At 39.5% G+C, this 13,535-nt stretch overlaps 1 protein-coding gene across 4 annotated transcripts in view; it reads left to right on the top strand.

Annotated features, from left to right (window-relative positions):
• The window catches only part of ADIPOR2 (adiponectin receptor 2), a 49,795-nt gene that overhangs the window by 16,385 nt on the left and 19,875 nt on the right, over positions 1–13,535 (top strand). For all 4 annotated transcript variants that reach the window (XM_027093414.1, XM_027093413.1, XM_027093415.1 and 1 more), the window contains one exon: positions 5,599–5,851. In XM_027093414.1, coding sequence (XP_026949215.1) covers positions 5,681–5,851 — 171 coding nt within the window. In that variant the 5' untranslated portion in view covers positions 5,599–5,680. The remainder of the gene's footprint in view (positions 1–5,598; positions 5,852–13,535) is intronic.

The raw sequence follows: 13,535 nt of genomic DNA, 5'->3' as shown, positions 1-13,535 counted from the left end.
TTTAATATCCCTGCTGGTCCCACTGTTGAAATAAACTATTCCATCCTAAAAAAATAATCTGGTTTCATTATTAGTAGTTCAGATTTGCATCACATATTTTGTTTCACATTGAAGTCTGAAAGAAGAGGTCATGAGGGGCATAACATACTGATACTTCCACTTAGAACATTTTGTGCCACTCAGGTTTCCAATCAAGGAAGAGCATGAACTTGATACCAGAAATCTCATTAACCATGCACTAACTTCAAACGCATACTTCAGTGTGGAATGACAGACCACACTGGAATAATTTCAGTATAGAACTTTCAAGTCACTTTGAAATTGGCTACTTTCAACTTGGAGGAAGCCAACAAAATCATGGGACATATTTTGCAGCCTGTCCTCTACCACTGAATAATCTAATTATAGAACTAGAAAGCGATGCCACTAGACTCAGTACTTGCTGCACCCTACTTGCTGTGTCCCAGTTAATACAAAGGGACATTATACCACTGGCCCTTAGAATTTGAAGACTTAAGGTCCATGGCAGTTGGCAAGTCTTTAGAGAACCTTGCTGGAAGATTGTATCACATTAACTGGCAAGGAAAGGGGTTGGACCTCTTAAACTTAACACCTTAAAAAGCTTTACAGTGATAGGGGAGAGAGGTCCTCTGGGTGCTAGAATGTTGTTTGTTGCTGGTTACACAGCATTTATACTTTGTCAACTTTGTGTCCTTTGTGTGCTTTTCTGAATGTATTTTTTACATAAATAAAAAGTTTACTAGACGAAGAGGCCATATAGTACTATAGTATATTTCCACCCCCCCATTAAAAAATGTGCAAAATACACATAACATAAAATTTACTATCGTCACCATTTTTAAGTGTGTAGTCATGTTGTAGACCCATGTTGTTGCAGCCATCACCACCATTCATCTACAGAACTCTTCTTTTTCATCTTGCAAAACAGAAGCTATACCCATTAAACGGTAACTCTCCATTCCCTCTTTGCCCCAGCCCCTGGCAACCACCATTGTACTTTCTATGAATTTGACTACTTTAAATAACCTATGGTAAGTGGAATCATAACGTCCTCAGGTTCACTCAGGTTGTAGCTTGTGTCAGAATTTTCTTCTTTTTTTGAGGCTGAATATTTTCTTGTATGTATAGACCACATTTTGTTTGTTTATCCATTGATGGACACTTGGGCCGCTCCACGTTTTACTGATTGTGAATAACGCTGTTATGAACATCAGTGTATAAATGTCTCTTCAAGACCCTGCTTTCAGTTCTTGTGAGTACATACCCAGAAGTGGAATTGGCTGGGTCATATAGTAAATGTATTTTTAATTTATTTGAGGAACTGCCATACTATTTTCCACAGCTTGCCTGCTCTTTTAAAATTGGGGGCAACATAACAATTAAAATTATGAAATAGGTGAAGTAATACATTATACTATAATATAGTCTACCTTTGGCGGGAAGTCCAATATAACTGATTAAATATGACATAAATAATACTAATTCCTTTTCTTCTGTTTTTCCCCTGGAGAATAAGACATTTATTCATTCATACAAGAAACCTTTATTGAATGTCTACTGTGTATCTGTTGCAGTTTGGTTCTCAGCATTGAGCAAGCAAACTCTTGCCTCATGGAACATGCAGACAAGTACTGGATTTTAGAAAATAGCTTTCCTGGGATAGAGCTAAATTTCTAGACCAGAAGTATCAAACCATTAAGTTAGCAGTTTGTTCAGGTAGAGAAAAGTGCTTTTGAGTTACCATTTAAGCAACCTTGGTGCTTTTAAGCAACATAATAATTTACCTTATGCAGTATTATTTGAAGGGAAAGTGAAGTCTAAGAAGCGTGAGTTTTAAATTTTCCATTGCTTTCCCCCTGGGAAGGAAACTTGGTGTGAGTACCTTTGACTGGGAGTCAACAGATGAGGGTCCAGTCCTGACTTTAACATCTAATATTTCGTATTCTCCTGGGTTTTTTTTACTTTGATCCTTATCCCTCCTCAGTCCTTTGTATAACTTTTTTTTTTCCAAAGGATTTTGTCCTGTGTTGTTAACTATTATTATGCTAATATCACTTTCCTTTTTTTAAAATAAATTCATTTATTTTTGGCTGCATTGGGTCTTCGTTGCTGCACGCGGGCTTTCTCTAGTTCCAGCGAGCGGGGGCTACTCTTCGTTGCGGTGCGTGGGCTTCTCACTGCGGTGGCTTCTCTTGTTGTGGAGCACAGGGTCTAGGTGTGTGGGCTTCAGCAATTGTGGCTTGCGGGCTCTAAAGTGCAGGCTCAGTAGCTGTGGTGCACGGGCTTAGTTGCTCCGCCGCATATGGGATCTTCCTGGACCAGGGCTTGAACCTGTGTCTCCTGCACTGGCAGGCGGATTCTTAACCACTGCACCACCAGGGAAGTCCCTAGTATTATCACTTTTACTCCTAGTAATCCGTAGTTCTGTTTTCAAGCTCATTCTCTCTTCTGAATTCCAGATTTATGTTTCCTGGTGCCAAGTGAACATTTCTTTCACTTCAGACACCGTTTCTGAAAACAAATTCATTCTTCTTCTGCTGTGAATTTGCTTCTCCTCTGGATCATCAGTGAATGGCATCCTCTATACGCTCAGCTGCTTGAGCAAAAAGCCTGTGTCATCTGAGTTCTTTCTTGTCCCTGTTCTCTGATTTCTGAACAGACCCTGGAGTCCTTGCCTTGCATATGCTGTTTTCTCTGTAGAGAATACCTTTCCTCTACTCTGCTTGGCAAATCCCCATTGCTTTTGGGCAGAGTTAGTGACGCCTGTGTGTCTGCTCCTAGAACGTGTGAGGTCAAGTTTCCATTTTACTTCTTTTGTTTCATAGTTTCATATTTGATCATCTGTAGAACAGACTCTGTCTACCGGGAAGAAGCCTTAGCAGATTTTAAATGTTATTTATGCCAATACTTAAATTAGTTTGTGAAAACATTCTTAAAAAGTAATAGGAGGTCTTCCCTGGTGGCGCAGTGGTTGAGAGTCCGCCTGCCGATGCAGGGGACACGGGTTCGTGCCCCGGTCCGGGAAGATCCCACATGCCACGGAGCGGCTGGGCCCGTGAGCCATGGCTGCTGAGCCTGCGCGTCCGGAGCCTGTGTTCCGCAGCAGGAGAGGCCACAACAGTGAGAGGCCCGCGTACCGCAAAAAAAAAAAAAGTAATAGGGTGCATGTTAAGCAATTTTATACAGAAAATGAGTCTCTTTTCCAGTAAACACTGCAGGTATAATAATTCATTCAATAAAAGTATATTTAATCTAGATATTGGGGGCAAGAGGCCTTGCAACCTGTAGAGGAGGTGTAGGAATTGAAAAACTCACATTAGTATTTTCTTTCTTTCCTCATCCCCACTGGCCACTCAGAGATTTTAAAAGACCTTAGATCTGCCCTACTTGCTGAAAATGCACCCGATTGGATTTGTGTTGGACTTCTATGTCTATTGATAAATTCAGAGCACCTCTCAGTTACTTGTTCCTTCCTGCCAGCTGTTTGTATTGGATTCCTTTCTTTTCTCTCTTTTTTTTTGGCGGTACGTGGGCCTCTCACTGCTGTGGCCTCTCCCATTGCGGAGCACAGGCTCCGGACGCGCAGGGTCAGCGGCCATGGCTCACGGGCCCAGCCGCTCCGCGGCATGTGGGATCTTCCCGGACTGGGGCACGAACCCATGTCCCCTGCATCGGCAGGCGGACTCTCAACCACTGTGCCACCAGGGAAGCCCTCTTTTCTCTTTTTTTTTTTATCTTAGTTCTGTGTAATATAGCGTAGTATTCTTAGAATCCTGACCAACGAAAAATTTCTGAGGAAGTAGAATAGAGATTAACTCTTCTGGTTAACAGGTAATGGTACTCTGAAGTCTTACTTTCCATCTCCCATCTCACTTCCTTTTACTGTTAAGAAGCAGAGCAAGTTAAAGCCTAGTTCTGAATGCTTTCCCTATTTTTTATTCTTCTTAGCAAGAAAATCATTTATCCAAGTACAGCAGGACAGTTCATTGTTCCAGCTACTCTTAGAGATTAGTGGCCTTGGATAAGTTGCCTAATCTCTGAGCCTCAGTTTCCACATCTGTAAAATGGGGATAAGACACCTCAGAGGGCCATATGTAAGAATTATGTGAGATACCATCTGTAAATTCTCTGGTACAGAATTTAACTTTGTCAATCCACAGTAAATGTTAGCTCCCTCTTCCCTGAAACAAAGTGAAATGGTGGGTGTGAAACAGCTTTGTAAATAAATATAAATCCCTAGCATTGTTTCCTCTGTCAGCATTGGGTATTAATAGCGTAGTTTATAATCTCATTATTAGAATATGCTGGCTCAGGCCCTTCTGTGATAGGCACAGGCCCAGATTTGGTGATCCTTAAAGACTGTGTTTGTTCTTGTTCTAAAAACTTGAGAGAACTCCTACAACAAACTCTGATGATTTATGAAACTAACAGTTGGCTAATTCTTAGTCTTGTGTATCCACATGTGAACACTAAGTGCCTGTTTTACCCTCTCTTCATGCTATCCAGACCCTCCCACGTTGCCCCACTCCTCCCCTGCCGCAGTAAAAATTTTGAATCCCATGGGATTTATGAGCATAACATGTACCTTGGCTTCTTCCTGTTTTTGTCTTTCTAGTTGGATTGGCTGTGATAATCACCTTATTTGGATATGTAACTTAAATCTCTAAAATAAGCTTTTGTCCTGTAAGTTATGAGGTAGAGGGCCAAGGACTTGAAATTATTGAACTCCTAGGAAACTTATGTGATCCAGTTTAGAGAAATATTGATGATCTCTGAATGTGTTTTTACCACTTAAGAACATTTAAATATCATCTGTCATGTTCATTAAACATTTATGTGCGCAGTACTTTCTGGGAACTCAGGGATATAATAGGAGTGTGCTCTTGCCTTCCAGAGTAATCTACTTGGAGTTCAAAGCAGCTCAGAAATACTGAAATTTCAGACATTAAGCAACTTAAATGCAAAACATAACCAATAATATGTGCCATGGCAGTCAGAGACGTTGTCTTAGTTCATAAAAGTATGGTGAATTTTGGTTTCCTCACCTGTGAAGTAGAACTCAAAATACCCTGAAGGGTCATTGTGATGATTTAAATGAGATTGGGTATGTAAAACCTAGTTGTAGTACATAAACTCCACATATATTCTTTCTACAGTTAGGTCTGTTTTTAATTGAAAAAGTATTAGATGGCATGTGGTAAATACAATGCAGGCAGAACAAAATGAAGAGTAAGCCTTCTCACCACAGACCCTAGGTTCTTCCCTGTGTGCCTCTGGACCAAGAGCACAATTTCAAATAAATAGGTACCTGTGTACACATGTGCACGTATTCACGATTGTATACACTTATAATGTATAAGCGGGAACATTATACATGTCGTCTTTGATATCCTGCTTTTTTCATTTAAAAGTAGATTTTGGCAGTCCTCTTTATCAACAAGTGTAGGTTTTTTTTAATACATTATTATTTTATTCTTAATGATTGCAGAAAATTCTAGTTTTAGTGTAAAATAATACAACATATGTCTTCCCCCATCACTCATTCAAATATGTTAATCCAAAACTTTCTCTCCTTAGGGTCAACTCACTATCCTAAAAGTCCATCCTCCCAAGAAGAAGGAACAGAAAGACCTCTTTGTAAGAAAGGCGTGGATATCCCATGAATGAGACAGCAGAAAACCGACTGGAGTACAGCAGGACTCCAGAGCCAGATATAAGGCTCAGAAAAGGGCACCAACTTGATGGTACAAAGGGAGGTGACGATGACATCCACCAAGGAGATTTGGAGCCTCTTGTAGAGGCATCTGCCCTTTCTTCCCATCATAAAAAAGTAAGTTAAAGTGGAAGGATGGTAAGTAAAACAAATTTATGGGAATGTAGCTGGAGGACGGATAATAAAAAGAAAGAGTACGGGGACTCTGCTGGAGAGAAGATGGCGTTTTGAAAAGGAACCCTGAGCACATTTGTAAGATTTTGAAGTCTCTTATTCTTAAGGTAGCTAGGAATTAGTTATGCCCTTTCTGTTGACACGTAAAACCGTACTTAAGCTGCTCTATCTTATTTAAGAAAGGAAATGGGTTTTTGTAGTTACCATATATCCTTTATAATTCAGCCATGATTTAGTAATGACATTAACGTTTATATTTTTGGAGAAATCCTAATTGCATGCTGGAACTACTTCTCAGATAGAGTTTATCTCCAGTGCATACCTTGGGAGCCAGTAGAATTCTGGGAAAATAATCTAATCTTTCCTTTTACCTCGCAGAGAAAAGAGCAGCTTTTAAATGATTCAAGCAGCTATATACCAAGAGCGCAACGGTGTAAATATCTGTGAGCAGGTCCCAGTGTCATTGTTAATAGGCATTTTGCCATGTGCTTTGGAACCTTGCAATTGTGTAGCACGTTCAGTGTTGTGTTTCTAGTACAGTGTTTCTCAGACTGTAGGTTATGCCCGTTAGTAGTTTGTGAAATTTATTTTGGTACTACAAACAGTGTTAATTAGACCGCAAATAAAGATATTAAGGTGCATATATGTAGTAATATACCTTTAAACTATGTTATTTGATGAAATTGTTTAACTTTATTTAGATATGTATGTGTTTATAGATATGAATAATATATACATTTCTTACTGTGGGTTGTAGTTAGAAACATATTGAAAGCCTCTATTTGGAACTGCATCTTTACCATCGTAAGAGATAAGCTTATTGTGTGGGTAGTAGTGGTGCTGGTTGGAACTCGAGAGGATTGTCTTGTCTTTTCAGGTCTTTTATAAGAATTTCACCAGAGCACTGTAGAAATACAGGCTATTGTGGCAGGAAATTTAAGGTTATTTCTTCTTTTACCCTTGGTAACACTTTGTAAGCCAGCTTCATACTCTTGGCTAGTTGTGCTACATTGAAAGACTGTTTTTGTGTCCCTGTGTGTGCGTGTGCCCCCGCATATACAGGGCAGGATTAAAAACAAGATTTGCTTACTATGAGTATAGTGTAATTTGGCCTTCAAACTACCATTACTCTTTTTTTTTTTTTTACATTCATTTTATCTGTTTATTTTTGGCTGCATTGGGTCTTTGTGGCTGCGCGCGGGCTTTCTCTAGTTGCGGCAAGCAGGGGCTACTCGCTGCGGTGCGCGAGCCTCTCATCGCGGTGGCCTCTCTCGTTGCAGAGCACGGGCTTCAGGTACACGGGCTTCAGTAGTTGTGGCTCGCAGGCTCTAGAGCGCAGGCTCAGCAGTTGTGGCGCATGGGTTTGGTTGCTCCGTGGCATGTGGGGTCTTCCTGGACCAGGGATCAAACCTGTGGCCCCTGCATAGGCAGGTGGACTCCCAACCACTGTGCCACCAGGGAAGCCCTACCATTACTCTTTTAAAAGAAGTTTGACAGATAGCTAGGGTAAGAACTTTCTTCCTTGCTTATGGCTTTGCTTTCTTGTTGATGTTTTACAATAACATGTACTAGCAGCTAAGACTCCCCTATTCAGGCTGAGCAACTTGACTTTCCCTCCATTGCTACTTAGGCCTAAGCAGTTATCAAAGCAATAAGAACTGTCGCTAGGTTTGGATGAGGACTGGGTTATCTTTTCTTTTTTATTGTAGTAAACACATGACATATGTTATTGCTAACTGTATGCACTTTGTTGTGCCGCAGATCTCTAGAGCTTTTCCATCTTGTGTGAGTGAAACATCTACCCATTGAATAGCAACTCCCCATTTTCTCCACCCCACCAGCCCTCGGCAACCACCATCCTACTTTCTGCTTCTATGAGTTTGACAACTTTAGATACCTCATATAAATGGAATCATGTAGTATTTGTCCTTCTGTGACTGTCTTGTTTGACTGAGCACAGTGTCCTCAACGTCTGTTCATGTTGTAGCATAAGACAAGCCTTTTTTTTTTAAGGCTGAGTAATAGTTTATTGATATGTATATATCACTCTGTCTTTATCCATTCATCTACTGATGGTTGTTCAGGTTGTTTCTACCTCTTGGCTATTGTGAATAATGCTGCAGATATCTTTTCAAGGTACTGTTTTTAGTTCTTTTGGATTAATATCCAGCAGTGGGATTACTGGGTCATATGGTAGTTCTGTTTTTAATTTTTTAGAAACTTCCATACTGCTTTCCATAGTAGCTGAACCATTTTACATTCCCATCAGCAGTGTACAGGGGTTCTAATTTCTCCATATCCTCATCAACACTTTATTTTCTTTTTTGATAATGTCTGTCCTAACAGATGTGACTGTGGTATCTCATTGTAGTTTTGATTTGTGTTTCCCTGATGATTAGTGATGTTGAGCATCCTTTTCATATACCTGTTGGCCATTTATATGTCTTTTAGAGAAATGTCTGTTCAAGTCCTTTGCACATTTTTAAGTTGGGTTTGTTTTTGTTTGTTTGGTTTTTGCTATTCAGTTATAGGAGTTCCTTATATATCTTGGATATTAACCCCATATCAGATCCATGGTTTGCAGATATTTTCTCCTGTCCTTAGGTTACCTTTTCACTCTCAATTGTCTTCTTTGCTATGCAGGAGGTTTGTGGTATGACATAGTCCTATTTTTCTTATTTTGCTCTTTTTGTGATATCGGTGTCATATTTCTTCATGCCCAGCGTCACGAAGCTTTTTTTTTTTAGGAAATGCTCAACATCTTTAATCATTAAGGAAACTCAAGTCAAAACCTCAATGTGATACCACTTTATATGCACAAGAACGGTTAAAATTTTTTTGCAAGGGGGACAGTTAACAGGCATTCATGAAGATGCGAACCCTCATATATGCTGAGGGTAATATAAGTGGTATAGCTGCTCTAGAAAAACTGTCACCAGTTCTTCAAAAAGTTAAACAGAGTTATCATATAACCCAGCAATACCACTTTTAGGTTTATACCCGAGAAATAAAAATATACATCAAAACAAAACTTTATATGTATGTTCCTAGCAGCACTATTTATGAGTCAAAAAGTACAAACAACTCAAATGTCCATCACTTACTTGATGAATAGATATATTAAATGAGGTATGTCCATAAAATGGAATATTTTTGGCAAAAAAAAAAAAAAAAAGAAATACTGTTACATACTACCACACGGATAAACCTTGAAAACATTCTGCTAAATGAAGGAAGCCAGTCACAAAGATGACATATTTAATTATTCTGTTTATTTGAAATGTCTAGAATAGGCAAATCTATGGAGACAGAAGGTAGATTTGTGGTTGTCAAGTGCTGGGGGGATGGGGAAATGGAGAGTCACTGCTAATGGGTATGGGGTTTCTTTTGGGGTGATGAAAATGTTTTAAAATTGACTATGTCATGAAGCTTTTCCTCTACATTTTCTTCTAGTATATTTATAGTTTCAGGTCTCACATTTAACTTTTTTTTTTTGGCTGTGCTGCATGGCTTTTGGGATCTTAGGTCCCTGACCAGATCAAACCACGGCCCTTGGCAGTGAAAGCATGGAGTCCTAACCACTGGACTGCCAGGGAATTCCCACATTTAACTTATTTTTAGTTAAGTCATTTTGAATTCGTTTTTGTGTATGGTGTAAGCTAAGGGTCCAGTTTCATTCTTTTGCATGTGGATATCCAGTTTTTCCAACACCATTTGTTGAAGAGACTATCATTTCCCCATTGTGTAGTCTTGCCACTCTTGCCGAAGATCTGTATATGTGTGAGTTTATTTCTGTGCCCTCTCTTCTGTTGCATTGGTCTATGTGGTTGTCTTTATGCCAGTACCGTACTGCTTTGATTACTGTAGCTTTGTAATATGTCTCTAAGTCAGGAAGTGTGATGCCTCAAGCTTTGCTGTTCTTTCTCAGGACTATTTTGACTATTCAGAGTCCTTTGTCATTCCATATGAATTTTAGGATTGTTTTTTCTATGACTGGGGTTATTTAAAAGGAAGTGGAAATGTAATAAGCAGAACTGGATAAGGCTTGACTTGGTTATTGAAGGACTAAAAGGTATTCCAGGCCAAGGGAATAGCAGATGTGAAGACTCAGAATAAGAAATAGCATGATGCTTTTAGGGAATAGTAATAATGATAATAGCTAACGTGTTTGAGTATACATTGGTGTATATTGACGTGTGAACCTGCAAAACATCTGGTATAGCTAGAGTGAAAGGTACAAGGGTTTCAGTTTGTTAGCAAGTGAGCCTAGACGATCGGGGCCTAAAATCCAGATCTTTAGCCTCCCAGTCCAGTGTTCTTCCACCCTCCAAAGTTCTTTCTGAAATGTGTAGTGTTGTGTACTGGTTGAAGTGGATAGACCATTACTTCTAGGCCTCTGGCTCTAAAGCAGCAGCTCTTTTAACTGTATTTGCTGAACTTTATAGTTTGTGTTTTGTAACCATCTATAGATAAAAACACAAAAGAGGCATTTCAAACCAGGTTACCCTTGATCTTTAGTTTTATGACTTTATTTCGTATCTCTTGAGTTTTTAAGGTATTAAGTTGAATAAAGAGAGCAGCCTTTATGGTTGTCCTACTTTTTCTGTGCTCCAAATTCTTCTTCATAAACAGGGACTGGAGCCAACTCTTCATTCATTCAACCTAGGAATTATTTTCTTGAACTGATTTGCTTTAACCAAACTCATAAGAATGCCACTGTTTATTAGTTTATCATAAGAAATCTAACTTGTAATTAGACTCCCGTCTGCCAGTCACTTCATTTTCTTTTCTTGAGGAGGTCTACTTAGGAAATTCAGTTAAGATTAGAGACAGCTGCTTTGTGAGAATTTAAAAAAAAACTTGGATGATTTTAAAGGTCTTTCCCATCAATCTTTGATAGCGATAGCTAGTCTTTACAGGCTGAGTCTGTATGTTGCTAGGCTGGCCAAAGTGAGTGTTCAGATAGACTGGCTGTTGTACCTCTGTTGGACGACAGCAGAGATGCAGTCATCGGTGCTTACTCTTTCAGCTATCATTTTTTGAAGACCCCTTAATTTCTACTAACCCCTGTGTTTGTGTGTTAGCTATATCAGCTTGCTAATGCCCTTACTACACATTGCAGATTTCTAAATTTAAGGCTGGATTCAACCTGTCAACTTTCCAAAAAGACCATCAAAATAACCTGTTGATGTTATAACTGAATCACTTTGCTGTACACCTGAAACTAACACAACGTTGTAAATTAACTGTACTTCAGTTTAAAAAATGGTTAATAAAAAAAGCAAACGAACAAAAATAACCTGTTGATCAGACTAAGCGAAGTTTCTTATTTACTGCAGTGAGAGTGAGCATCACTCTGAAGGGTCTTGCTTTAGAAGGAGAGGCCGTGGCTGGCTGTGGGTAGGTTTGCGGTCTGACTTCTCGTGGTTTAAAGCAGGTCTTTCAATACAAAGATCGTATTAACATTGCGCAGAGCTTGTGATAGATTAGGACAGTTGGAGCAAGTCTGGTGAGCAAGTTCTTACTTGATAAGTGAGTAGGTGTGCCCAGTTCAGTAATTTATTATACTAAGGAGCTGGTTGAGCAGTCTAATGTTAAGGGAATTTCTGAGAAGCTCCTAAAGCTAACAGCAAAGCTGCCTACTGGTTTGTACCCTTAATCTTCCTGGGCAAGGGTTTCCTGAACAAATGAGGTCATGTTGTGTAGGGGCCTTAGATCTTAGTCCTCATAGTTATGTGAATGCAGAAGCCTCAGTTCTCACTGACCTCTGTAGGGCATATACATTTTAATCAAACTTTGCCGTCCTGGCCCCTGGGTATCTTACCATTTCCTTGACCTTTATCTTCTAATTGTGGATGGTGTTATGACCGTAGATCTCTGTGGCACTTTGTCTACTGACTTCAACTAATATTTAAATATATAATTTATGTCTTGCTACTCCGCTAAATGCACCCTAAGTTTCAGCTGAACTGAACTAGTCTCTTTTCTTCAAAATGGTACTTTTGCTTTTCCCTCTTGACAGTTCTTTTATTTCGTCTTTCCAAAATTCTATTCCTCATGCAGCCTTTCCCGAGCTCCACACTCCCTGTCTTTAAACTGGCTGTACCTTATTTCTTAGTCATTTATGTAGCTAATTCAGCCCCTTATTAGATTGTATGCCCGTGGAAGACAGAGACTATATTTTACTCTTATTTTTTTTTTTGCGGTTCGCGGGCCTCTCACTGCCGTGGCCTCTCCCGTTACGGAGCACAGGCTCCGGACGCGCAGGCTCAGCGGCCGTGGCTCACGGGCCTAGCCGCTCCGCGGCATGTGGGATCCTTCCGGACCGGGGCACAAACCCGTGTCCCCTGCATCGGCAGGCGGACTCTCAACCACTGCGCCAGCAGGGAAGCCCTACTCATCTTTTTAAAATGCCTCTTAATATTTATTAAACTGAATTACTCTGTTGAACTGAGTTGGGCTAAAGCAGATAAACGCGCAATAGACTGATGAATTATTTTCATATAGGACTTTCATCTTTATCACTCTGGTTCTCTCTTTGCAAAGGTAAAATACACTCCAGAGAATTAACATTTTAGGTTGCAGTTTGTACGGATCATCAGAGTTGGGTATTGTTGTGTTTTGAGATATAACCCACTTTAACTCTTCTCACAGATGGACTTCACTGAAGATAGTAGGAGGAAAAGATTTGAAAGTGTTTTTGTACTCACTTCAGAGCATTGACCTCTCTTTAAGTTTAAATATAGTGATTTATTCATAGAAAGCCTTAGAGAATTAAGGTTTATGCCTTTATTTTAGGCAGCTTTGGTTTTAATTATCATTTACAATGTCCTGTTTCTCTTCAAAACTTGTTTTGATAACAGTTAGAGATATGACAACAGGGCAGAACAGAGCAAATGTTTAACCCTTGTATGTGATCATCTTAGTATAGATGCAGTTTAGTATTGAAACAGATGTTTGGGTGCTGTGGTTTAGTGGCTACTAGAAGGGAAATTAAAAGTAATTTCCACTCATGACAAGGTAGTTCTTTAGAGTTAATATTGGAAGACAGATATTTTTATATATATAGTGCTCAGCACAGACTTTCCAAACGGTCATTATTGGCAGAGCTATAAACTTGCCCGTGTGCCCTGGAGAAAACACTTTTGTCTTGTGTTCTAGCCACTGCTTGACTCTACCACTTAATTCCTACATGTTAACCTCTGTTTAACCAGGGGAACTATATTTACCACCACCCACTCTGTGTAGATCCCTAATTAGCAACTCCACAATGCTTGAACACAACAAATAACTATTTATGGTCGTGTTTTAGACATTTGTTTTTTGAAGACATGTTGGTGAGTATTCTGTTATATTAGGGTGAGAAGTGGGGATAATGTTTGGTAGATCAGCAGACTTATTAATACTTTGCTCTTCTGAAGGAAATGTTCTTTTATAAAAATTCAGAAATCTTGCTGACATGTTGGGATGGGTGGAAGTATTTATCTTTACTGGGGTGTGTATTTGACCACTGACCACATTCTGCTTCATAACACATACACTGGACCATGGGAGGTGGAAATATTACCGTTGGTGGTATTTATTAATAAAAAACTGATCCCCCCCCCCCCCCCCCAAAAAAAACCTG

The sequence above is a fragment of the Aethalodelphis obliquidens genome, unplaced genomic scaffold, assembly GCF_003676395.1.
Source record: "Aethalodelphis obliquidens isolate GAN/ISIS:26980383/991018 unplaced genomic scaffold, ASM367639v1 scaffold83, whole genome shotgun sequence".
Taxonomy (NCBI): Eukaryota; Metazoa; Chordata; class Mammalia; order Artiodactyla; family Delphinidae; genus Aethalodelphis; species Aethalodelphis obliquidens.
This window is presented reverse-complemented; position numbering and strand designations above follow the sequence as displayed.